Genomic DNA, 25166 nt, shown 5'->3' on the forward strand with positions numbered 1-25166 from the left:
CCACGATGGATAGATTATTATTTTATAAAAAACTTGCTAACGGCCTTCGTGGTTCTTTGGATTGAAGGCTTAAGAAATCAGTGTGTACCTCAAGGAACGATATTAGGACCGTTCTTTTATTTATCTTACAAAAATGTGTTCAAACGTCGTGCTAATCATTTATTTGGGAAAAAGTCGTCTATGTTTATAGGATTTGGTAAATAAAATAACCAAATATAAAGTCAAAGTTTTATTCTGAGAACGTATATATCGAAAATAACTGCAAATTATACTGGCATGCAAAGAACAAAAACACTGTATCATGCAATATATTTTTATACATTTTCATATTTTTTTGACAACGAAAACATTAATAATGCGAGGTACACAGGCATAATGGAAGTTTTTACAATTAAATTAAAAATAAGCAAAGATACCTGTAAACCATATTTTATAAGGCATAAAGTTTAGGGTGGCACACAAAATTCATGATTAAATCGTAATTCCATCAATATGATATTCACACATATTTATTAAAAAGGTGTACGGGAAACTATGTTTAAAATGCAGTTCTAATTTCTCGATACTATGTATTATCACAGAAAATTATGATTTTCTCCTAACTTATTGACCATTTTCTAAGATTTATGTTATCTAATTAAATATAATCTGATTATTCTTTTCAATATACAAATCTAAATAATTTGTCTATTGTAAAGAATATTGAACCTATGAATGGAAACACTAAATATTTTTAATATAAAATTTACAAAATATCATTTTCAGTCTGTATTCTTAGTACATACATTTATTATATTTATTCTATTCTGGAAAATCTGAAATATATACATATTACTTCTTGAGCAATTCAATCATATTAATCTTTATATTTTCAAGAAATTTCATTTCATTAAGAATATTAGGTATAAACCCCCAGTTCCTGGGTATCTTATTTATCCCATTTTCCACGTTCAATCGTCTTATAAACATTTATGGCAAACAGAAATATCAATCTTTGACATGAGATTAAAGCAAAAAAAGGGCCTTACACGCTCAATAAATTACCAATCAAATACCTTTGATAAAATAGACTCAATAATATTTATGTGTGTAAAGACCTGATAATATACATTCGTGGCTTAACATTTATATGAAATATTTACATTGTCAGTCATACATTTAATATCTATAGGAACATCTTATATTACATCAGCATTTAGCCGTTTCAGGGTTAACATTATATACTCATCAGAAAGCGAAAGTTAAATTAATATAATCATTATGATGATTAGATATTTGTCGACTTTTAATGAATTCCATATTGCCTCATCTCATTACGTAAGAATAATTCTTACAGGCTTTCTGATAAGTCTTTAATGTTAATCCTTTAAGTTTATTTTCTTTAAATGTTTGCTAGTGTTACCAGCATTTTAATACACTGCTTTTCTGAATTCGTTCATTTCACAAATATCATTGAAGATTTCAAATGTATCTATAATGTTTCTTCTTCTTTGTGATTTCGTTTAAGTGTGTAGTGATGTGCCGTCCAACATTATTAATATCTTTTTTTTTTCTTTCAAATATATAATACGTCTAAACCTCGGAAAATGATCTGCTCTAAAAGCAATACTGTTGCAGGTGTATTCAGATGGTTATAATGTAATTCTGTAATCAAATTCAACCGCTTAATTGCAGTATTGTTCGATGCATATAATAATCCCATGTTCTAGTCAATACTCGCTCTAATTGCAGGTAGGTTGATAACAACAAATTAGATATAAGGATTATAAGTAATGTATTGGTTTATGAACTAAAATAGTTTGTATTAAGTGACCAATAATCAAATGAGTATTATTTTCATCAAAATAATAATTGATTAACAAGAATTTCCAAAAAAATATTTTTTAATTTTCAATATTTTTTTTGTAATTACTTACCACTTCCTTTGTCTTCCCCTTTATTCCCATCACAATCCTAAAAGGATAAGAAGAACTATAATCTTCTATAATCTGCCTCACAGTATTGGTGTACTATTAATTTACCGTTTACTACAAAAATTTACTTCAAGAGTCGGAGGGTCATTAAATTACACTCCCTTAAATATATTATAACCTTCGAGTTTTTTCTTCAACTCTTAGTTTATTCATTCCTGCATTTAGAACATCTCCAAGAATATTTTTAATATCATCTGTCATTTATGACAACAGTTCAGTTCTTAGTACGATTTTAGGATCTCTTAAGGGACTTTAAGACATTTAACTAAGGAATTATTACCAACGCTTAAGTACCTATCACAAACAAATTAATCATTATTCTGTCGTCTCATGTTTAAGTGACCCCTTAAGTTAGTCTTCTTAGTGGCAAACTTAACGACTACATTTTCAAGCGATTTATTTAGAACATCTTCAAGTATATTTCTAATATTGTTTGTCATTTAGGACAACACTACTTAGTTATGTCTTAACGTCTCTTTAACAGATCCTAAAATCACGCACGAAATAATTATTACAAACGCTTAAGTATCACCAACAAATTGATCATTATTCTGTGGTGTTATGTGTTTAAGAGTCTCCTTTGTGGTCAAATTAACGCGCACATTTTTAAAGAGTTTTATTATTTCCTATTACTAATACAGTATAATTTATACAAGTCTAACTTTACTCCTTTGCTATACATGCGTCGCCTGCGAAGGTTGACTGCCATTACCTGTGAAAAATTACACCAATTACTCTAAATCTTTTATCTTTTGAAAAGCTTATTCAAATGTAATGTTCTTTGGAGACAAGTCATTTGTTTAGCATGTTCAAGTCGTAATTGGCAAATTTGATCGTGTTTGCCTCAGAAGTGCTTGTTAAGGTAATTAGCGAATACTTTAGTGTATTTATAGACCAAGTTGAAATGAATAAATCAGTCAATTGATTTATTTTCTTTAATTTTAAATAGAAACCTACATCTAAAGTGTTGAATAAAATTATCACTTAAGTCTTTTTAATTAGTTAAATTGGCATTCTTTATAGGTTCGGGTTCTAAGCCATTGAATACGTTTTTATGAGTTTGAATTCATGATTGGATTATAGGTAATTGATATCACCTGGTTTCCAGGATTTGTGCCCCGTTAATAACAATGGCTCACGCTCTTTTACATGCGAGATGCAAGTTTTTTTTTTGAATACAATTGAACAGCCTCCGTGGTCTAGTGGTTAGAGCGTTAGGCTCACGATCTGGAGGTCCGTGTTCGATTCCCGATGGGGACATTGTCGAAATCACTTTGTGAGACTGTCCTTTGTTTGGTAAGGACTTTTCAGGCTTGAATCACTTGATTATCCGAAAAAGTAAGATGATTCCGTGCTTCGGAGGGCACGTTAAGCCGTTGGTCCCGGCTATTAGCCGTAAAAACACCTCCACCAACCCGCAGTGGAGCAGCGTGGTGGAGTATGCTCCATACCCCCTCCGGTTGATTGAGGAGAGGCCTGTGTCCAGCAGTGGGACGTATATATAGGCTGTTTATGTTATGTATGTATGAATACAATTGAATCGCATTGCTAAACCTTGCAGGTTTGTCTCAATGCAATATTCAGCTATTGTTACAGTTTGTACTTCGGAAGTAAATACAGCCGGAGAGGAGTGGTTGTAGTAGTACTATACACATCTGCCTACCCTTTCAGGAATACAGGAGTAACGCTATGTTATGTTACTTTAAGTTATATAAAGGCCTCAAACGCCTGTTTCAAATGAATCCCGGTCGGGACATATCACAAAAATCACTTTTTTACCCCTAGTTCGGTTAAAACAATACAGGCTGATAACCTAATTGTCGGAACAGTAAGATCCGTGCTTCGGAAGGTTTGGTTAGGTACTTAAAAAAATAACATAACATGAACTCACGACTATAACCCAATTGGGGTAAACAGAGGTACATCCGTCGCAAGATGAACTAAGTACCCACACCTCACCAAGCTTTTTGTGTTTTTTTTTTCTTTGTTAAGAAAATATTATTTATATGTGATCTCTAAAGTTCGACAGAAGGCAAGAGGGAAACCACTGCCCTATTTGTCCCTAAAAAGTAGCATGGAGAATGCTACACCGACAAGAGCGTGGCTCTTAAATTAGTGATGTGATGAAAGTCCGACAACAAATTTCACTTGATATGAACACAGAATCATGGTCTGAATCATCCCCTCAGTATTCGTTACGATATCACTAACACCCTGAATATTTATTAAAAAGTTTAAAACATATCTCATACAAAAGAGCTTATATTCAATTCAAGATTATTATAATATTTTATATATCTATAATTTTATTTATATACCTGTATACTTAGATATTTTAATAATATTATATTTGTAATAACAATGTACCATATCCATGTACCACTTGGAAAAGCAATACAGATTTTGATTTGATTTGTCTCTAAAGCGGCTCCAAATAATAAGACTCACCTGAGGGTATGACCACGGAACTCCTAACTGCGGAGTAGGGCGGTGGCGCGGGAGTCGCGGCGGGCTTAGCTGTGTGCACTTGGTTGCCATAACCTGAAACAAACATAATAAAATTATACAAATACAAATTCAGACAGTTAATCCCATGCATTCATATCTCCTTTTTTTGCAAATAAACCATAAACAATTATTGCCAAACAATCAATAGTTTGACTATGAATTGTTCCCCTGGTAGGTGCGGCTTCCGAATACATCCCGCTTAAGGACGATACTGAAAAGTATTGGCGCCCGAATGACGTAATATATCCCGACGACACGATTACTCTAGCCATAGAGGCGGCCAATCAGCTCGCAACTGAGCGCTGATCACTATCGACCCACTAGAGTCGATTAATTCTTTCAAATATCCTCTTAGACGACGGTTCGCGCCCAACTGGGCACCCTCAGGCCTGTTGTCTTTAATGTACTTTAAGCTCCAGAATATAACTGAAAAGGGGAGGATTTTGTGTTTCTTTTTTCTAATTGCACATATGCCACACAAGACGTAAAAAAGTTACTTAAATTATATTACTTTATCAAGGTTAAAATGTTGCTAGTATATACGTACAATTACCTTAAAATGTCAAGTATAAAAACTAATTATAATAAATCAGCAGCACATAATACAATTAATTACTACTGCCATGGTAAAACTTAAAGATTTAAAGTTAAATGGAAAAAAAAGCAGTAAGAGAATTTAAATCCATGTGTAGTCGCTTAATTAGATCTTTTGTGGAGTACGGATTAAAATTTACATATTTATTGCTTCTTTAGGGATCCGCGAGACAGCGAAAAAGAACTCGATCACATCTTTATCTACCCACTTTATTGGTTGCTTGTGGGAAGGTCTGTACTTAGCACTGGGACGTATAATCAGCTATAATTATTTTGGGAGTCAAAAAGCAACACGGGTTCCCGTAGACATACGCAGGGATACATATTTTAATTCAAATTTAAAAATACTCGTATCTTTATTCAGTAGGTAACATAGTTACACTTTGAATCGTCATTTTATACATAACTAACGTCTCATCCGCCTAAAACTACTGCAGCTTCTCACAACCTGTATAGCCGGAGCAAAAACCTGGGAACAGGGCCCTAGACAATTTTTAAAAAAAACATAAAATTCTGTTATACAATTCAGTAATTTGGCTGCCTACTATCAGTTTCCAGACAGCTAATCCCATGCATTCATATCTTCTAGATGTCCCTAGCCAGCAGGTTAGCCTGATTTCCGTAAACGAATGATTGAATTTATCGACGGTCCTTTTATCGACACTTGATACAACCATAATGTGACGTGGCCGCCTTCCCGCCCCGCGAAAAGTAGCAGAAACTATTTTATGGACAACTAACGCTATGGCTACTCCCCTCCGGTCCAAGGAGACCCGTGTTGCTCTATGTTGGTAGTCCAAAGCTGCTATCGTGTGGGTTGTGGGGTGCATGAACCAACCTCGTCAACCCTGGTGCCAGGGTTATTACTGAGCCGCCAAAGGCCCCTGACATGGTTCATGTAACGATTATCTACATCAGTAAGTAGTAACCGGGACCTGTTGGTCCCGCTTAACAAGTCTTCCGAAGCACGGATCATCTTACTTTCTGACAATCAGCCTGTAATTTCCTAATCAAACTAGGGATCGCAAAGTGATTTTCGTGTCGTGATGTGTCTCCCCCAGTAGGATTCGAACCCGGGACCTTCGGATCATGAGCCAACGCTCAACCACTGGACCACAGAGGCCGTAAATATTTAATTTTATTATCACAATGAGATCAGCGAAAACAGTTTGCAATAAATCTTCTCAGTGTATTTACTAGTAAACTTAAATAATGAAATAAGCAAATTGAGAATGCATCGCCACCTGGTTTTAATTGCATAATTAATTAATTGACCACAGCCACAGTGACCACAAAAAAAAAAAGTTTTCATTTCGAGCTCCTCCGTGCTTCGGAAGGCACGTTAACTCATTGGTCCCGGCTGCATTAGCAGTCGTTAATAACCACCAATCCGCACTGGGCCCGCGTGGTGGTTTAAGGCCCGATCTCCCTATCCATCCATAGGGAAGGCCCGTGCCCCAGCAGTGGGGACGTTAATGGGCTGATGATGATGACGCTTATTGATACATACATACGTAAACTCACGGTCGTAATCCCTGAGAGTGTGGGCACGGTCGCAATTTAGTAATTGAAAACAACTTGTATCCACTGATGCAGGCTTAAGGTGGATATGGTGAACCTTACAAAGACAAGGAATGCGTCCTTATTTAAGTCGATAACATACATAAACAGCATATATACGTCCCACTGCAGGGCAGTCTCCAGGTACAGGTTTTATAAGTCGATAATTTATTTATTGAGATGTGGTGAAAAAGACGACATAGTGACTAAGATTGAGAAGGGAATATTAAATTGGTTTGGACACGTAGAGCGGATGAAGGATAAAATTATTACGAAAGCAGTATATAAAGCGAAGGTTGGTGGTAGGGCTGGCAGAGAAAAACCTAGAAGGACGTACGTTGATCAAATTGGAGATGTCCTTAGAAAATGTTCAGTAAGATCTACTGAGCAACTCATAATCATTTATGATCCAAATATGAATTTGAAAAACGATTTCGGAAATCATAGGTTTAGGCCCGTGCTGAATTTGAACTTGCGTCCTTAGAGAGTCAAGTGTTCTTACAAATGGGCTACCACGGATATAAAAAAAAACTGCATGTAATATTATATGAAATTCTAATAAATTTATAATTAAGTAGTAAGTAAGTAAAATACTTATTTTTCATAAAAAATACAGAAAATTTTGTTACACTAAAACCCCACAAAACCAATTCCTCGGTTTGTCTGTGGGAGTGGAGTTCGCTTAGTTATTATGTCTTAAAATACTTACAGTTAACTTAAAGCTAAGAGATCTTTTTCATAAGATGTTTAAATAAAGATTTATTAAATTTATTTATATTGCACACCTGACGTATGTCGACCGGTAGCATGTTGTACAGATACGGTATTCGTTTACGGAGTGTTCTGTCACCAAAGTAGTTGTTGACTCGTGGTACAACATACCTGCCCGTCGACAAGGTCCGCGTACACTGGCCATGCTCAACAAGTTTTATATGGTCTGGATTGCTATGGTTATTTAGTATTAATAAATAGGTGTGCTTTAGGCTAACAGGAAGTACGTTACAAATCTTAAATAGTGTTATAATTATATAATTGAACTTACCCAGTGAACTATTCCGTAGATATGGGTTGCCATAAGTGGCTGCATATCTTAAGTCCACGCCTGCGTTTTTCGGATTATTGGGCTGGGCGTAAATGGGCGTTGGTGGTGCTGGAACAAACATGGTTCATTAACACATACACATACACACAAAAGCTTATAAGCTTACGGCCATATTCAAATGAGGAACTTTCCAATCGGCAAAAACACACATAAAACACGATAGATGGCGTTGTTAAGTTTTTTCTCCGTTTAAACTTCTAATTTCATGCATAACAGACATAATTATGCGTCTTTTATCTTTGTTTTCGGACCCTTTTTATTACCCCATGGTACAATTACAACTTCCACCCATTATTAATCATCATCAGCCCATTAACGTCCCCACTGCTGGGGCACGGGCCTTCCCTATGGATGGATAGGGAGATCGGGCCTTAAACCATCACGCGGGCCCAGTGCGGATTGATAGTTATTAACGACTGCTAATTCAGCCGGGACCAACGGCTTAACGTGCCTTCCGAAGCACGGAGGAGCTCGAGATGAAAACTTTTTTTTGTGGTCACCCATCCTATGACCGGCCTTCGCGAAAGTTGCTCACCATTATTATTATTCTGATCAAAATAAAGAGGCTCTGTCTCTCTCTTTTTACTCTTTTCTTGTCTTTATACTCACTTTCGCCACCAACAGGGAGCCCCAAGTTATTAATGGCGTCTGTCTCATCCGCGCCCTTCGTTCGTTGCAGAGAGTTACTATGCGACACGTTGCCTGTCGATAGAGGCAGAGTCGATGTCGTATCGATGCTGCGAGTCAATGACCCTTGTAGTGACCTGTGGATAAAAAAAAACAGTAAGCAAAACATTGCAATAGGCTTGATGTAATAGAGATTATATGGGAGTTAAAGATATCTTAAGAAGTGCCTACCCTTTCACCTACTCTGCCTACCCTTTCGGGGATACAGGCGTGATACCGTATACTAAGCAAAGTTAAAGAGGATCTGGCATTATGTATGTAGCGTTAAGTTAGACGGAGTGAAATCGATCGATTACGAACATCACTAACTTCAGCCACGCTAACGCCACATCTCTAATATTTACGTTTAACACTGGGATCAAGTGTCTTAAGAGTCCGTGCCGCAAAGTCCCGCGGCCGCTGCACTGGCGTCGCAGTATCAACATAGAATTATTATGACTTGTCATTTAGTTCCAATGAAATCCACGGGACTTCGTGGCGCGTATTCTCGCGCGTGCATTGAAATCGTTGTAGTAACTAATTAAATTGACTGTAGAAACAAAATTAAAGACCATTACTTTTTTTTAGGCAAATCAATGTTGTATGAAAATCAATAAGCTGAAGTGGCAGTGGGCAGGACACATAGCGAGGAGAACCGATGGCCGCTGGGGCGGAAAGGTTCTCGAATGGCGACCACGTGTCGGACGACGCTCAGTGGGTAGGCCCGCTACAAGGTGGACCGACGATCTGGTAAAGGTCGCGGGAACAAAAATCGAATCCTATTTAATATAAAAGAACACAAAGGTACTCTAAACCCAAAAGTTGATCTTCAAACAATACGTACCTGTTCGCCTGAGGCACTTCAAGTTGTGTGGGTGACTGTACCCTCAAGTGAGAAGGCGGCGCGTATCCCTGTGGGTAGTCATACACATACCCACTCGGATTCTGTTTTAGAAGATAAAGAGAAATTAGACGATGTTTTGACTATTCTTCAAGACGATACGCAGATAAAAAATTGCATTCTTATTTTGTAAAAATAAAATAGTAAAAAAATATCTTAAGAAAAAAGCTATGAGATAATTATCGTTAAATGATAAAGTAGCATAACATAACATAACATAAACTGCCTATATACGTCCCACTGCTGGGCACAAGCCTCCCCTCAATCAACCGGAGGGGGTATGGAGCATACCTACTCCACCACGCTGCTCCACTGCGGGTTGGTGGAGAAAGTAGCATATCCGACATATTTCATTATGTTATTATTACAACTGTCAAGTAACCAATTAGTACGTGAAACCAGATTTCAAAAAGAAAAAAGTCTTTAATAAAGTGAATGAATGAATAAACACTTTATTACACACACAACCACAGAGCCCCGAGTAAAACAGAATAACGGCCTCCGTGGTCTAGTGGTTAAGCGTTGGGTTCACGATCCGGAGGTCCTGGGTTCGAATCCCGGTGGGGACATATCACAAAAATCACTTTGTGATCCCTAGTTTGGTTACGACATTATAAGCTCATCACCTGATTCTCCGAAAGTAAGACGATCCGTGCTTCAGATTGCACGTTAAGCCGTTGGTCCCGGTTACTACTTACTGTAAGTACGTAGTCGTTACATGAGCCATGTCAGGGGCCTTTGGCGGCTGGTAATCCACCTCACAACTCACACGATAGAAGAAGACCACAGAGCAGGTACAAGGAGGATCTAAAACTAAAGTGCCGTAGTATAGATAATAGTTTACCTTAAAATAAGGGTCACTATAAGTAGGGTCCGAATAGTCGTTGCTGTATCGGAACTGCAGGAGAGGGTCATCGTGACGCATGTTCGGCAGATGAACGGGACCAGCCAGCGGTAGACCGGCAGGGATCTTGGTGTCTGAACGATCTGAGCTGGTGTAGTCCTGGTGACATATTTAACGTTCAGAAAAGAATGCTCAAAATATATGGACAAAAAACTCGAATAGATTTTCCCGAATCAGTCGCCTCTCATCATCACTCAAGATAAACACAAACGTACATGTCATAATGATTGATAAAATGTTTATTATTAAATATGTATACATAATATACTAATAGTTGTTATTTGAATAGGACACACCAATCGATGGTCATATGTGAATCGACCCAGCTGTTCTGTAGTAATTGGTGTAACCAAATTGACTTCTAAGATTTTATTTTATTCGGGTAACTTACAGAATTAATAATTTCGGTATAATCTGCGTACAATTAGAATTGAAACTGGTTTAGAAAATTAAATTTTCAGTTGCTAAATTCAATGAAGAAAGTCTTGAGAGTCTATTAATATTCATGGCTAAACTAGAATCGGATTGTTTGAAATGTAGCCTACTAACACTATAAGTACTAACAAAAAAACATTATTATACACATACAGTTCTTTAAGGACATCTTTTATATACAAGATACGAGAAGTCTTGTAAAACATTTGAATAAAAAACGAAGTTTAAAGAAACCACAAAAAATAAAAACGTTAATGAATTTACTAAGGAAGAAATTGACAGAGAAACTAATCTCTCATAGTCATATCTACTAACTGTACGGAAAATGACTCAGTTCTTAACAGCAAACAATGCCAAAGATCTAACTCACCAACTCATACGTCCCGTCGCTATGCGGCAATTGAAGCTTAAGATCACTGATATTGGAACTCCTATCGCTCTCCTTATACATGTCTCCTGACGTCACAGTGACGTCAGGTTTCTCACAGACTTGTTTGGAGTTGTTTCTTCTTCTTCTATGACAGAGGACCACCAGAACGATGAAAGCGGAGAACAAAATGATGCCGGAAGTCACGCCGATAAGGATGATGAAGAGTGGAAGGGTTTCTGTGAAAGAAATGATTATTTTTGTAAATGAAAATTGTAAAGGCTTCGACCACATATAGACGCGCCAGTGGTGAAGGTCTGATAGTCAATCCACAACTTATACGATAGACAATAAAAGTTACTGTTCTCAAACAGTTTAGTTATTAAGAAGTGGCAAAACTACTACTAAATTACGGGTTTAGGTCAATAAGAGGCTTTTAAGTGAAGCTATGTCTTTCTAAAACGTAAACATTAACATGTCTAAAAGATGTGAATTAATATTTCACAAATTGGTTGGGTAGGTAAAGCAATAAATCATGATAGATAGGTATTAAAAAAATGCAATAAATAATAAACTTACTGATGGGTTTCAAAGTGATAGCTGCATTGTCGTTCCCATATTCGTTGGTGACACTGCAGTTGTACATGCCATAGTGCTTTGATTGGCTGGCTCTGATGACCAGGCTGGACTTTACGATACCATCTGGTAAGGTCTCTTCTAGTGTTGCGTAGTCCTGGGAAGAATATTAAAAAGTTCAGCTGATGTATTGTTACTCATTTAATGTTCGGGTTTCGAGGAGTTTTAAATCACAGTGCTATTTTAGGCTTCCCGGTTCCCGGTTAGAGCAAGGCAGAAATTTAATATGTGTGTACAATCAATCTCCATGCACCAGACATGTACTCTTGGATACTTGGTCTCAAGTTTCTTTTTCTAGACGTTATTTTAGATTTTCTTCAAATGGTATTAAATAAAATACTTGGGCGAAGAAATAGCCTTTGTGGGCGGACTAATAGTAGATATGTTTACGTTTGTTGTTGATATGTTTCAACAAGAAGTTTTAAAATGTGCGAAATAAATTACTGTTGCTTTTAAAATTATTGCTTAATAGTTGCTGTTTTTTTTTTAATTATTGCTATTGCTTTTTTTGCAATTGTTGCTTTTGCTTTTGTTATTCAGCAATAAGGCTGCCTATTGTACTTCTCTTGTCACATTTGTAATCGTTTTTAGTTTTGTGTTATTGTATTGTAATTATACTTACTGGATTTTGAATGACACTGATCTCCCGACCTTCGAAGTACCATCTTATGTCATCAGGTTTGGGAACCGACAATGCTGCGCATTCTATCCGGACACTGTCGCCCTCTGAACCGAGCTGGGTTCTGTTTGATACGATTACTGGAGCACCTGAGAGAAAGGGATAAAATTAGCAAACCATAAAGACACTACCATCACCCATAATAGTCTTTTGTCACCTATAAAGTGTAAAATCTTCATGAAACAAAATCTATTTCTTTTGATCGATTTCATTTGTGAGGATGTTTAAACGCTCTAATACTTTGTCATACGTTAGAATAAATCGCGCGATACGTTACATTACCATACATGCGTCGTCCAAGAAACTATCTTCTACTTCTTCCACCACTTTATTATTTTTTACGAGACAACGATTTCAGCAAAAAGTGTCAATATAAGGTATCTATAAACCTTACCTTTAATGAAAATAGTGGCTTCGCTAGTTATTTCTGGGTAACCTTCGACGGTTGCCTTACAGATGTATCGTCCTGCAGTTTCTTTGGTGACGTATACCTTCAGGTTCAGAGCCTTCCCCTTGACCTGCTGGAAGATATGGCACGCTCATATAAACAAGTTTTGGGAATTTACAGGACAAATCTAATTTTATTCAGCAGCTTCAAGTAACAACAGTATAATAAAATGCTTTAAGACGAACATTCTTAAGCTCATTCCGTATGAGCCAACCAGCACTCGACTATGGTCAGCCAGGAATTGAAAAGACAACTCACGAGGTGCAAATGAAGATTCGCCTCCGATAATTCACTACTTGGGTGGACAAATTGAGAACGCTAAGGGCTACCCACTCGGTCAGTCGGCCAGCCGGTTCATTTTTGAAGCATGGTAGTCACTTACCCCGATGCGTCCAGGCTCGTGGAACAACCATCGGATTTCTGGTGTAGGCTGACCATCGACATCACAACTCAGGGTCACACTCCGACCAACCTCGGCTTCCACGTTCTGTGGTCGTGTCCTGAACGTTGGGGGATCTGGAAAGAAAAGATTTGGTTAAGATTTTATGGGAATTTAGTTAATGTACGGGAATTAGGGAAAAACTGCAGCACATCGAAGGAAACATCAGAATACTGAAAAGATATAAACATTTAGCAACAGTACAAATGGGCGGCATTATTGCTCTGAAGCATTTTCTTCTTTTTATTCCCATTTTAACATCCATAATGGGCCGATTCTCCGTGGGAACATATCACAAAAATCACTTGGTGATCTCGAGTATGGGCTGGAAATTGCAGAGCTGATCTGCCAGTGTCCAAAAATATAATGATCCATTCCTTGGGGGTCACAGTAAACAGTAGGGCTCTACTACTACTATTAACTTAATAATGTATGTATTCGTTACATAAACCATGTATAGTATCCTTAACCGAGGTTTTTCTTGCAGCTTCTTTTCCCCGGCTATACAGGTTGTGAGAAGCTGCAGTAGCTTTAGGCGGATGAGACGTTCGTTATGTAAAAATTGACGATTCAAAGTGTAACTATGTTACCTACTGAATAAAGATATTTTTGAATTTGAATTTGAATTTGAATAACACCAAGGTTGTGAGGTCGGTCGTTGACTTTCAGAACCCATACGAGAGAACACGACAAACAACCCTAGTAAATCGAATAATAAGAAACATCAAATTCAGCAAGTCTCGAAATAACTTACAAGTGACATCCAATTTAAGGGACTTCCCGTTCTTGCCGACAGTATTGCTGACTTCGCAACGTACTTCTGCATTCTTGTGCTTACGGGACACGTTGAATATTATCTGAAACAAACATTCATTTTCATTTTGTTTTTATTTATTTACTTAATTAAACATTGAGTATATAGTTTTGATGCTTCAGTGAAATAATTGTAAATAATATAACTGATTCAATTACTTAAACTTGACCAAACTGACAGACCTCTACAAAAAAAAACATTCACACATAACATTATAATCTAGGTTTTGGAAAACGATATATTATGTATAAGATACAAATAAAAAAATAATTTAAGAAGAAAAGACAGACATATTTTAGTTGATTTTTTATTTGAAATAAAAACAAATTAGTTAAAGCTTCAGTAAAAAAAAAACAATTATCATTGCAGTCGAAGACCTAGTAGGTATACGAAAAGTTTGTACTTTATTAATCTTTATAGAGAACATATTTGATCGACTTGAATCAGCACTAATGTTACATCACTATTTTGTCTTTGACAGTTCTAACGTTTTCGTGTTTCCATCTTGGTCGTAGGAGTTAATCGATAAAGGACCATGACCATAACTGTATGAGACCCGTCCCCCCTTTCCAATAGGTCATCATCACCATCAGCTCATTAACGTCCCCACTGCTGGGGCACAGGCCTTCCCTATGGATGGAGAACGGGCCTTAAACCATCACGCGGGCCCAGTGCGGATTGATGGTTATTAACGACTGCTAATGTAGCCGGGACCAACGGCTTAACGTGCCTTCCGAAGCACGAAGGAGCTCGAGATGAATTTTTTTTTTGTAGTCCCCCATTCTATGACCGGCCTTTGCGAAAGTTGCTTAACTTCAACAATCGCAGACCGGGCGCGTTTATCGCTGCGCCACCGAGCTCGCCAATAGGTACTTTATACGTTTTAGTGATCTCATTCGTATCTGTAAAAAGAAAGTCGTCATATAAGAAAAATATTGACTCGCTTCGAATAACATAATGTCTGGAGTCTATCGGTTGGAATGGTGATGTACCAGGAGGTACCCAATATCGTACCTAAAAACCCGAATTCCGGCTAAACCCCGCGTATTTCGAAAAAGTCACGATAGAACTAAAATATCAACTTGCTAAGACGCTTCGAATGAGATATGTCTGAAATCTGTTGGTGGAGCCGTTTTGACTCATCGTCCTTTAGGTAACATTTTATTGTGTTGATAATTGTTTTTTGTTTTACATAACACTACCACAACATAGTATTATTGTTGTGTCCCCGAGGGGTACAGTCATGAGCAATATAATGTACCCACTTTAGGTCTCTGTCGCACTAACATATTTGACATTTAGTGAGACTTACAGTTCAATTTGTCAAAAAAGTTAATGTGACATGGTACCAAAGTGTATACCATATTAATGCTCGTGACCGTACAGGTGTATAGAATATACACTCACTTCTCGCCAGCTATGTTTAAGTTCCAATACGGAGCTAGTCTTTTGCCATTAACCGAGCCCAAATCCGGGTAAAAGTGTTACTTAATACTGTTTATCTCGCAAAAGGTTGATTAAACTCGGTTTAATGAAGAGATATTCAACTTATTCATAAAGCAATTCCGTCTAACCACATCAAAGTATACAGGAATTTACATAACAGAGACCGGTTATTAAAAATGCTCTTTATGGTTTTAAAAATAACACAAAATCGCTCCACTGTAGAGTTATGAAAAGCTTTACGCCCTTATACAAAAAATATTTTAGTATTAACCATCCGTTTCCTCCAAGCCTTGGTTAAAGCTCGTTGGAAAACCATTTCACGCAAAAAATTTAGTCAAGCACGAGCTGTGAATTAGTTAATTGGGTTCCGTATTAAATAAAGTAAGGTTAAAGAAAAATATATGCAGATGATATACATAACAACGTTTCAATTAAAATATTGGCATTAAATTTATTTTATTCTGAGGTATTTTTTAATGTTACCTAAAACTTTGTTAAAAAAATTATTATATGTTTCAAAACCAAAACCCGATTATTACCCGACTCCGAAACTAGAAAATAAGTAGGATTATTTCTCTGAAATTCAAACGAAAAAAAAATTTGTTCGTCCTCAATTTATGTCCACTAGAGACGTATGACAATGTGGCGCCACATTGAGTTTTTGTAACCCGAATTTTGAATAACTATCGATGATCCAAATAAAAATATATTATTTATCAATGTTATAACTTTTCACCTCAATGAACACTAAAAATCTACCTATTGACAAATTATTACGATTAAAATTATACACAAATCTAAGCAACTGTCTTAACTATCCCCAGCTCGGAACTCTAGAAACTGAAGTAGATTACCCGGCGTAATCCCAGTTATAACTGCAGCGAGGTAAACGTGAATTTTTCAGCGTGTTGCACTTCATAGTTTATGCATGGATGCACCAGCACTGCAGAACCCTGAGCTAGTGTTTATTGCTGTATCAAATTGAAGAGATGATTCTATTGTTTTGGGTTGGACGGTTTTGCAGAAGATTTTTTTTATTACAATTTATAGGACAATAGGATCACGAAAGCGGTATATAAAGCGAAGGTTGATGCAAGGGCTGCCAGAGGAAGACCTAGAAGGACGTACATTGACCAAATCGGAGATGTCCTTAGAAAAGGTTTAGTACGATCTACTCTGAATCGGCGTGCGTGTATGAAACGATTGATGGATGTGGAGGAAGCGAGAGAAGTGTGTCAGGATCGAATCAAATGGAATTCCATAGTCTCTGCTTGCTCCGGTGGAAAATAGGCATGAGATTATGTATGTATGTGAATCACACTTTGGTATCTTTGTCTTCATTAAGTTTTTGAGTGTTTAATTTAGGACCTAAAGAGAATCGCAATAAGGGTTTGTAGTTAATTTCAGGGGAATTCTAAGGCATACGCAAAATAGGTTCGGTATTTTATAGTTCTTCTATGACATCATACAAGTAGATGGCGGTTACATACAAATTCATTAATTCTTATTTTGACGTTTAGTAAAAAGTTTAAAGATTTAAATATTTAAAATACTTGAACGGGACTTGAACCCCGAAGGAAAGGGACGGGTAATCGACAAGCACGGAACACACGTCAATTTTAGGCACAAATCTAAAAGAACCTTCTAAAAATTTTACCCGATAGAATTAGGTTGCATTCCAGCGAGATATCTTGTTGATTCGCCCAGGTTATTCATTTATTTACTCATTCTTCCTAAAATTAAGAGCTGTCAATCATCCGTCCCTTTCCTTTTCGGCGGATAAGAAAATGACAGGTATAACTTAAAGTAAAATTAGGAAATGTCTGCAGGAATTGGGGCCAATGTCTTGTCAGCTTGCTGTCTTGGAGATTTCGGCCTAGGGAGGCTAAGAGTGGGTTATCATATGCCACTTACCATTTCCTCAGTGTAGTCTCCAATAACAGGACTGTTGTTGAGATACCAGCGGTAGATCAGTGGTGGGGGGTTCGCATCGACATCGCAACGTATCCTCGCTTCGGAACCCTCGGGTATCCTCTCCTCGCCAGATACGATGGAGATGTTCACTTTAGGAGCGTATCTCACCTGTTGAGGAAACATAACATAATATTATAACATAACAGTGCCTAGATTTTCTTGCAACTTCCGTTAAACGGCTATCCAGGTTGTCAGAAGCTGCAGTACTTTCAGGCAGATGAGACTATTGTCTACTGAATAAAGATATTTTTGAATTTTAATAATATAGCATCACGCCTGTTCTCAAAAGGGGAAGGCAGATGTGTACACGCACCGGCTACCCACGGGTAGTGTACTCTGCGAGGTTGGACTCGATATTTTAAAAGTAAAATTAAATTATTTTCCGAATAAACACACCCTCTATTTCACCCCATGGTAAAAGTTGTTTAAAGAAAAAAAATCTGTATTTTCTAGTAATATGAAAACCGTTTTATTAAAACTATAGAAGTTTCATACAAATATTACCACCCCTAAGGTGTTTGAAAATTTCCGTCTTAGTGAGCACCTACGTCCTAAGAGGAACCTTGGTGCAAAATTTGCGTCTCCTAGTATTTTTAGTTTCCGAGATTTCGTGATGAGTGAGTCAATTTTATATGTAAGTATATACATACATAAACTCGCGCCTATTTCCCACCGAGTAAGCAGTGACTATGGAATTCCATTTGCTTCGATCCTGACACACTTCTGTTGCTTCCTCCACATTCATCAATCGTTTCATACACGCACACCGGTTCAGGTCTTACTGAACCTTTTCTAAGGACATCTCCAATTTGGTCAACGTACGTCTTTCTAGGTATTCCTCTGCCAGCCCTACCACCAACCTTCAGTTTCATATGTAATATGAAACGTAAAGGCACATGAAACGGTGCCACATCGAGCCCTCATGCTGGGAGGCGCAAGCAAGCCAGCGCCCGGAGTGGAGACGCCTTGTTCAACAAAAGGTGTCTGACTTCGAAAAAGAAAGAAGGTCAGATCTGGATAGAAAACGTGATGATCTGAAAGCCCGACCATCTGCGGCAATCACCTATAATTACGTAGGGGGTGTGCTGACGTGTCCAAAATGTGGGCGCACGTTTTCACATAAAATTGGCTATACGAGCCATCACAGAGCACACCAGAGAGCAGACTTACCAAGCTCTTGAATGGCAACCGTCAATGAATCCACCAACTGCTGTCGCTGTAGTCGAAATCGACTGTGAAGCATCATCATTCATTGTAAGTCCATGCTCTCTAAACTGCGTCCCAGGCATGCAGCACCTATGGAGAGGACACTCCACTCGCATCTGAATGGGTGCGGACAACAACACGGGGAGTCGCAGTCACCGGTGATATTAATGTATAGATGAATATATTCCTGTCAAGAGCATTTAAAGATAGGCTACATAAGCCATCTTCGGGCGCATCAGCGTCGTGCCGACTAGGAGTCGAAGTGGTCGCCATAGCCGAAATCGGTCAGAGATCATCATCATGATATAGATAAGTACACTAATTCCCCACCAGCTATGTATAAGCCCCATGTGGCGGAGAGATATAGACAGTATTGTTCTTCATTTCATGTTTCTGGCTAACCACTAACAGATCATCCCACATGCTCTTGACAGGAATATATTCATGCATAATTAGTATTAACCAATATAATATTAATACAATACCCACCTCAATATGTACTGTGGTGACCCGAGGTGCTCTGTCGGCGGTATTCTGTGTCTGGCAGGTGATCGTCTGGTTGTGGTGCTCTTTGGTCGGAGTTAACCGCAACACCGACCTGTGTGGACAACCGTACGTTTATTGTGACGAGGGAGTGACTTGCGTGAAGGGGTGTACTACTAATACGAGTTGGGTTACTAACTGTGAGGTTAACATGGCCACATCGAAGCAATTCGTCTAAGAAAGCAATATTGCTATTTGACATTTGTTTACATTGCGCACTTTTATATGGCCTTTTTAACCCCCCTGTTGTCACAACCATTGAGTGTCCCCTAATTTTACAAGTCCTCATTTTATTTAACACGTTCACTGTGTATGAACCACATATGAGACAGTACATACAAAGTCATACGTGCATGTCCCATGTGTGGGGCAGATTGTTTTTTCTTGTCATAGCGTGTCTATGTACATAAATTCCAATGTGTTTATCTAAAAATAACATTGCACGTGAGGCGCCGATATCTTATTTTCAGTTACACAGTAAACGTGTTAAGTAAAAAAAAAAAATTTTTGTTTTGGGTATAGTAAACTTTTACATACTACCGACCCGCCCGAACTTCGCGCAGTTAATGTACCTATTATGTGAATTTAGAATCATTGCATTTAATTTCTTCGTAAATGTTATTTAGAAAAGTAACTAATTAAATACATTTTAATTTCTTCTAGTAATTTGGAAACCCTACTATTAAAACTATAGATTTTTCATACAAACTTTCAACCCCTTTTTTAACCCCTTTGAGATGAAATTCCAAAAATCCCGTCTTAGTGAGCACCTACGTCCTAAAATACCCATGGCACTTAATAGTTTTCTAATATTGTCCATAATAAATAAATAAATAAATATCTCGTGACGAGTAAGTGCACTTACTCGTACTTATTATGGACAATATTAGAAAACTATTAAGTGCCATGGGTATTTTAGGACGTAGGTGCTCACTAAGACGGGATTTTTGGAATTTCATCCCCAAAGGGGTTAAAAAAGGGGTTGAAATGTTGTATGAAAAATCTATATATATTCAACTTCGCTTTATTTATTTATTAAAGTACAACCACATCACATATTTTTTTGATACAATTGGCAACGGTATTTTAACTAATATAGGTATATCGTAATAATTACGGTATGTATAGATAAACCCTATATAAGATATACCCTTTTACGCAGCGTTTTACAACAGAACCGTCATTAGAACAAGACAAAAAATAAAAATATAGTTATATTTGACCATTAAATTATGTGTTTTTAAATGTATAACTTACCTTGTCGTTGCGCGGTGTCCATCCGGCAACATTTCAACCTTATTTTGTACGTTTTCCTTTATCACTACTCCATTGCCGTCAACCCACGTGATCTGGATAAGAAAAAATAACATTAAAAATATAAAATATGCATTGGCCCCTGATCTCCGGGTCTGATCTCCAATTGTATAAATCCATGAATACGGGTGGTATTTTTGCTCATTTTAAAACCTATTACAACTCATTTCCTAGACCAAAACCTCAACATTTTCTTAACAACTTCTGTCGGCATTAAAATTATAGGATCACACACTGATTGGCATAAATGCGACTGAAATAACAACTTGTAAGTCAAGCCAAATTGTGTAAAAGAGAAAAAAATAATAAATAATAATATTCATTTAAAAGAAAATGTCAAATTGCATAAAAAAACCAAATAACTTTTAACGAGCTACTGGCGAACCATCGCTAATGAGTCTTCGTCCATTGTCCTTTTGCGGTTTTATTGTCTTGATACTTGTTATACCAGTTTCGGTGAGGTATAAAACGTCCATAACACACGACACGACTTGGCGTTAATATTAAAAATCAATGTTAAATATAACGACTTGTTTGTGGCGTTTGGCTAATGATTTTTTTAATTTACGAACGGGTTCTAATATAGAGGTATAATTGAAAAACTTATTGACGAAAAACTAACTCCTCTGCTTGACTGGGAGTAAAGAAAAAAACATAGAATGCGTTCAGCTGTCTATCTTCCCGTGCATGTCGTAAAAGGCGACAAAGGGACAGCGTTCTGTCGAACATGATGGATCATCTGTAAGAGCGATAGGCTGATCCCCTATCGTCATACGGTTTATTATTATCCACCTTAGGACTATGTATCAAAAGTGGCTGCAAATAGTTTCTTGGTTATTTGTATTTCTGCCCACCCCTTCGGGGAATACGGGCGTGTGTTTATGTATGTACGGTCACGAGTACTAATATGTATACACTTTGAAACCATGTCACATTAAGTTTTTTGACAAATTAAACCGTAAGTCTCATTAAATGTCAAATATGATAGTACGACACGGTTCTAAAGTGGGTATTGTTTTAGTAATACTTTTTTATAGGCAAAGCTTAGAGTAACATGATTCGCGGCTCAGTAATAATATTAAACCTGACACTCGAGTTGATGAGGTTGGTCATCGACCTCACAACGTACCCGATAGAAGAAGAAGTAGGGATTACCGGCGTTTGTTCATCAAATCAAATCAAATATGCTTTATTGCACACAAAATACAAAACCAATTTAAAAAATGCATGATAGATACAGTACAATCTGGCGGCCTTATTGCTAAGCTTATTGTTCATGTGTGTGCTTATCACAGAATAGAAGAAAGTGGTCGGAAAGGAAAAAAAAAGTTTTCATCTCGAACTCCTCCGTGCTTCGGAAGGCGCGTTAAGCCGTTGGTCCCGGCTGCATTAGCAGTCGTTAATAACCATCAATCCGCACTGGGCCCGCGTGATGGTTTAAGGCCCGATCTCGCTATCCATCCATAGGGAAGGCGCGTGCCCCAGCAGTGGGGACGTTAATGGGCTGATGATGATGATGATGGTCGGAAAGGCCCTAACGCGCATTTTGTATGAAAACCGCTGTCGCTGGTTCAACCCCATTTTCTTTTACTACTAATCCTACTACTTCCATACTGTAACAGCCTTCGTAATCTAGTGGTTAGAGTATTGGGCTCAGGGCCTGGAGATCCGGGTTTGATTCCCGACGGGGACATTGTCGAAATCACTTTGTGAGACTGTCCTTTGTTTGGTAAGGATATTGCAGGCTTGAATCGCCTGATTTTCCGAGAAAGTAAGATGATTCCGTGCGTCAAGCCACAATTATTAGCCGTAAAAAACTTCCAACAACCCGTAGTGGAGCTCGTGGGAGTATGCTCCATACCCCACCGGTTGATTGAGGAGAGGCCTGTGCCCAGCAGTGGGACTTACATATTGCTGTTTATGTACCTATGTATGTAATACTTACGTCAGCAGCTGGTTTCCCTCCAAAGGAGACACACTCTATGTCGACAGGCTGGTCCTCTGCAGCATCTATGAACGCGCCCTGAGCTATACGGGGTGGCTCAGGAGCAACCAGTACCGTCAACGTTGCGTACCGCGACCGGATCGGAGGCTCGCCTAAAGGGAAAAGAAAAATTGAATCGAAATTAATCGTCAATATTGGAATCCCTAAGGGTTCGAATAGGCAATTTCAAATGAGTGATTTTGAGCGAGGCGCGCCTATTTCCCACCGGGGTAAGCAGAGACAATAGAATTCCATTTGCTTCGATCTTGACACACTTCTCTTGCTTCCTCTACATTCATCAATCGTTTCATACACGCACGCCGGTTGAGAGTAGATCATACTAAACCTTTTCTAAGGACATCTCCAATTTGGTCAATGTACGTCCTTCTAGGTCTTCCTCTGCCAGCCCTACCGGCTACCGGCATATTTTTAATTTTTCGAATTTAGAAATTGTAGATGTGTCAGGTGGTTTTATGTTTTTAATCATTTATTTCAAACAATTCACATGTACATAAATATAAAATCAGAAATACGACACCGCAACGAAAACTTCGGGGATGATTCAGACCATGATTCTTAGTTGATATCAAGTGGAATTTTCCGTCGCAATGTTCATGATTTTGTTTAAATTATTTTTACTCCATACGAGTACTTTTGCCATTGATATTAACTCAGTATCATGAGCTGAATCATCCTCCTCAGTATTCGGTAAGGTGTCACTAACACCCTTTAAACACATCTCGCTAAATTCTTATTTATTTATTTATTTTCAAAAATATTGGTTTCTTTAACAAAAAATCGGAAATGTTTTATTTTTTTGGTGAACAGTTAATAATTATGTTTTTATTAAGTGTTACGAATATAATAATAATAATAGTGAACTCACCATTGAGTCCGGAACTGACTTGACACTGGTACCTGCCATCATCTTCCAGGGCCACGTCCCTGATATCCAGGGAATAGTCTCCTGAAACAAATTGCTATTTTAATAAACGGAATAGGAACATCTCTTCATAATACAATTAATTTTAGGCGGATGAGACGTTCGTTATGTAAAAATTGACGATTTAAAGTGTAACTATGTTACCTACTGAATAAAGATATTTTTGAATTTGAATTTGAATCGTCTATAGTGTGGGTTGTGAGGTGGAGTACCAACCTCATCAACCCTGGACACTGATATCCAGAAAATAGTCTCCTGAAACAAATTGCTGTTTTAATGCACGGAATAGGAACATAATATATACCTCACGCCCGTAAGCCCTATGAGGGTAGGCAGAGACACCAAAACATACATGTACTTATAAACACGCCTATTTCCCAGCGACGCTGGGAGACTATGGAATTTATTAATTTTGTTGTGAGCCTTTTTTGTTTGTTTCTTTCAACATTAATAAAGCTTAACTCTATTTTGGCCACGTTGCAATTTGCGTAAATCTCCGAAAAGACAAAACAATATCCCTAAGTCATAATACAATTAGGTAACAAAATCCACCTCTCCATAATAGACTTTTACCTACAGACTTTGCAGACTGAGACTGAGTACTTATTGAGTCCTTAACTAATTAGTTAATTGTTCTTGAAAAAAATCTCCCTCGAGACTTTCTTATCGTGCGGTGGTATTCTGACAAAGACTTTAATTATTTTTAAGTTTTATAACTAGTGTTCTAAGCTGGAACCGAGAAAGCGTTAGTCTACCCATAAACAACCTCTTTAAAATGCTGTATTTATAATACTGTGCTGTATAATAATATGCGGTATTTCTGCCATGGTTTTTAAGCGTTCTTGTAAATGCGTACTCTGATACCGACCCCGCTGCCGTGGTCGACGATTTCCCTCATTCAGCGCTTATCGCTATTGAATCAAATATACTTAATTGCACATAAACAAAACATATAAACAATTAGCAACAATACAGATGGGCAAATACACAAGTATAATAAATGGACTAACTATCCGCCAACTAGGGTCGATTAATTATAATTTAAAAGTTTAGGCCGGGTTTTCACTGACGCGGAGATGAGCGGAGATGTGTGAATTTGACCAATCACAGTGTTCGAGAGAGCGAAAAACGAAGAGTCTCTGTCACTCTCTCCCTCACGGTGATTGGTCGATTCCTGCACATGTCCGCTCCTCTCCGCCCAGCTCCGCGTCAATGAAAACGCAGCCTTATGAAACAAAACAAAAAAAAAACAAAGCGTATGTTGAGATCAAGTTTTACTATGAGGTCAATATAAGATCTAGGTGAAATTAAATCTAGTCGCTTTTCGATATATTTTTTAATGTTTTTTTTTATAGTCGATCGACGAAATTTGAGTCAAATTGCTACTCAGGCAATATGAGACCAACCCGAATTAGAGTTCGAGGGTTGGTACTCACGCGTCACCAAGCTTCCTGTTAGATCAACGTGGTAGTTGGTGAGCGATATTGCCGTCTTAATAATGGTTGAAGCAACTGTCTTATCGAAAGTTACAAGATTACTTTCATTTTAAAATTACACTCTAAATCACAAGTCCCATTCTTATTCGGCGGATAAGAAAGAGACAGGTACAACTTAAAATAAATTTAAGAATTGTTTTCCAGAATCAGCTCCGATACATTTTTGTGTAACTTAATTAATTAAGAGGTCTGATCGAATATTCTGTACGACATTTGACTTTGGGAATAATTTAA

The 25166-nt window shown here is 37.6% G+C and overlaps 1 protein-coding gene across 4 annotated transcripts in view; it reads right to left on the reverse strand.

Annotated features, from left to right (window-relative positions):
• Nucleotides 1-214: 214 nt before the first annotated feature.
• LOC126378062 (irregular chiasm C-roughest protein-like) overlaps nucleotides 215-25166 on the reverse strand; it is a 107958-nt gene continuing 83006 nt past the window's right edge. For 3 of the 4 annotated variants that reach the window (XM_050026183.1, XM_050026182.1, XM_050026184.1), the window contains exons 4-20: nucleotides 23380-23460; nucleotides 22455-22606; nucleotides 20453-20544; nucleotides 19142-19250; nucleotides 17387-17554; nucleotides 13967-14069; nucleotides 13156-13289; nucleotides 12720-12846; nucleotides 12269-12414; nucleotides 11590-11743; nucleotides 11014-11249; nucleotides 10149-10307; nucleotides 9248-9348; nucleotides 8347-8501; nucleotides 7678-7785; nucleotides 4422-4514; nucleotides 215-2685 (exon numbers count right to left, since the gene is read on the reverse strand). In XM_050026183.1, coding sequence (XP_049882140.1) covers nucleotides 2648-2685; nucleotides 4422-4514; nucleotides 7678-7785; nucleotides 8347-8501; nucleotides 9248-9348; nucleotides 10149-10307; nucleotides 11014-11249; nucleotides 11590-11743; nucleotides 12269-12414; nucleotides 12720-12846; nucleotides 13156-13289; nucleotides 13967-14069; nucleotides 17387-17554; nucleotides 19142-19250; nucleotides 20453-20544; nucleotides 22455-22606; nucleotides 23380-23460 — 2156 coding nt within the window. In that variant the 3' untranslated portion in view covers nucleotides 215-2647. The remainder of the gene's footprint in view (nucleotides 2686-4421; nucleotides 4515-7677; nucleotides 7786-8346; nucleotides 8502-9247; nucleotides 9349-10148; nucleotides 10308-11013; nucleotides 11250-11589; nucleotides 11744-12268; nucleotides 12415-12719; nucleotides 12847-13155; nucleotides 13290-13966; nucleotides 14070-17386; nucleotides 17555-19141; nucleotides 19251-20452; nucleotides 20545-22454; nucleotides 22607-23379; nucleotides 23461-25166) is intronic. The other variant, XM_050026185.1, reaches the window with a different exon arrangement.

Source organism: Pectinophora gossypiella, chromosome 25 (genome assembly GCF_024362695.1).
Source record: "Pectinophora gossypiella chromosome 25, ilPecGoss1.1, whole genome shotgun sequence".
NCBI lineage: Eukaryota > Metazoa > Arthropoda > Insecta > Lepidoptera > Gelechiidae > Pectinophora > Pectinophora gossypiella.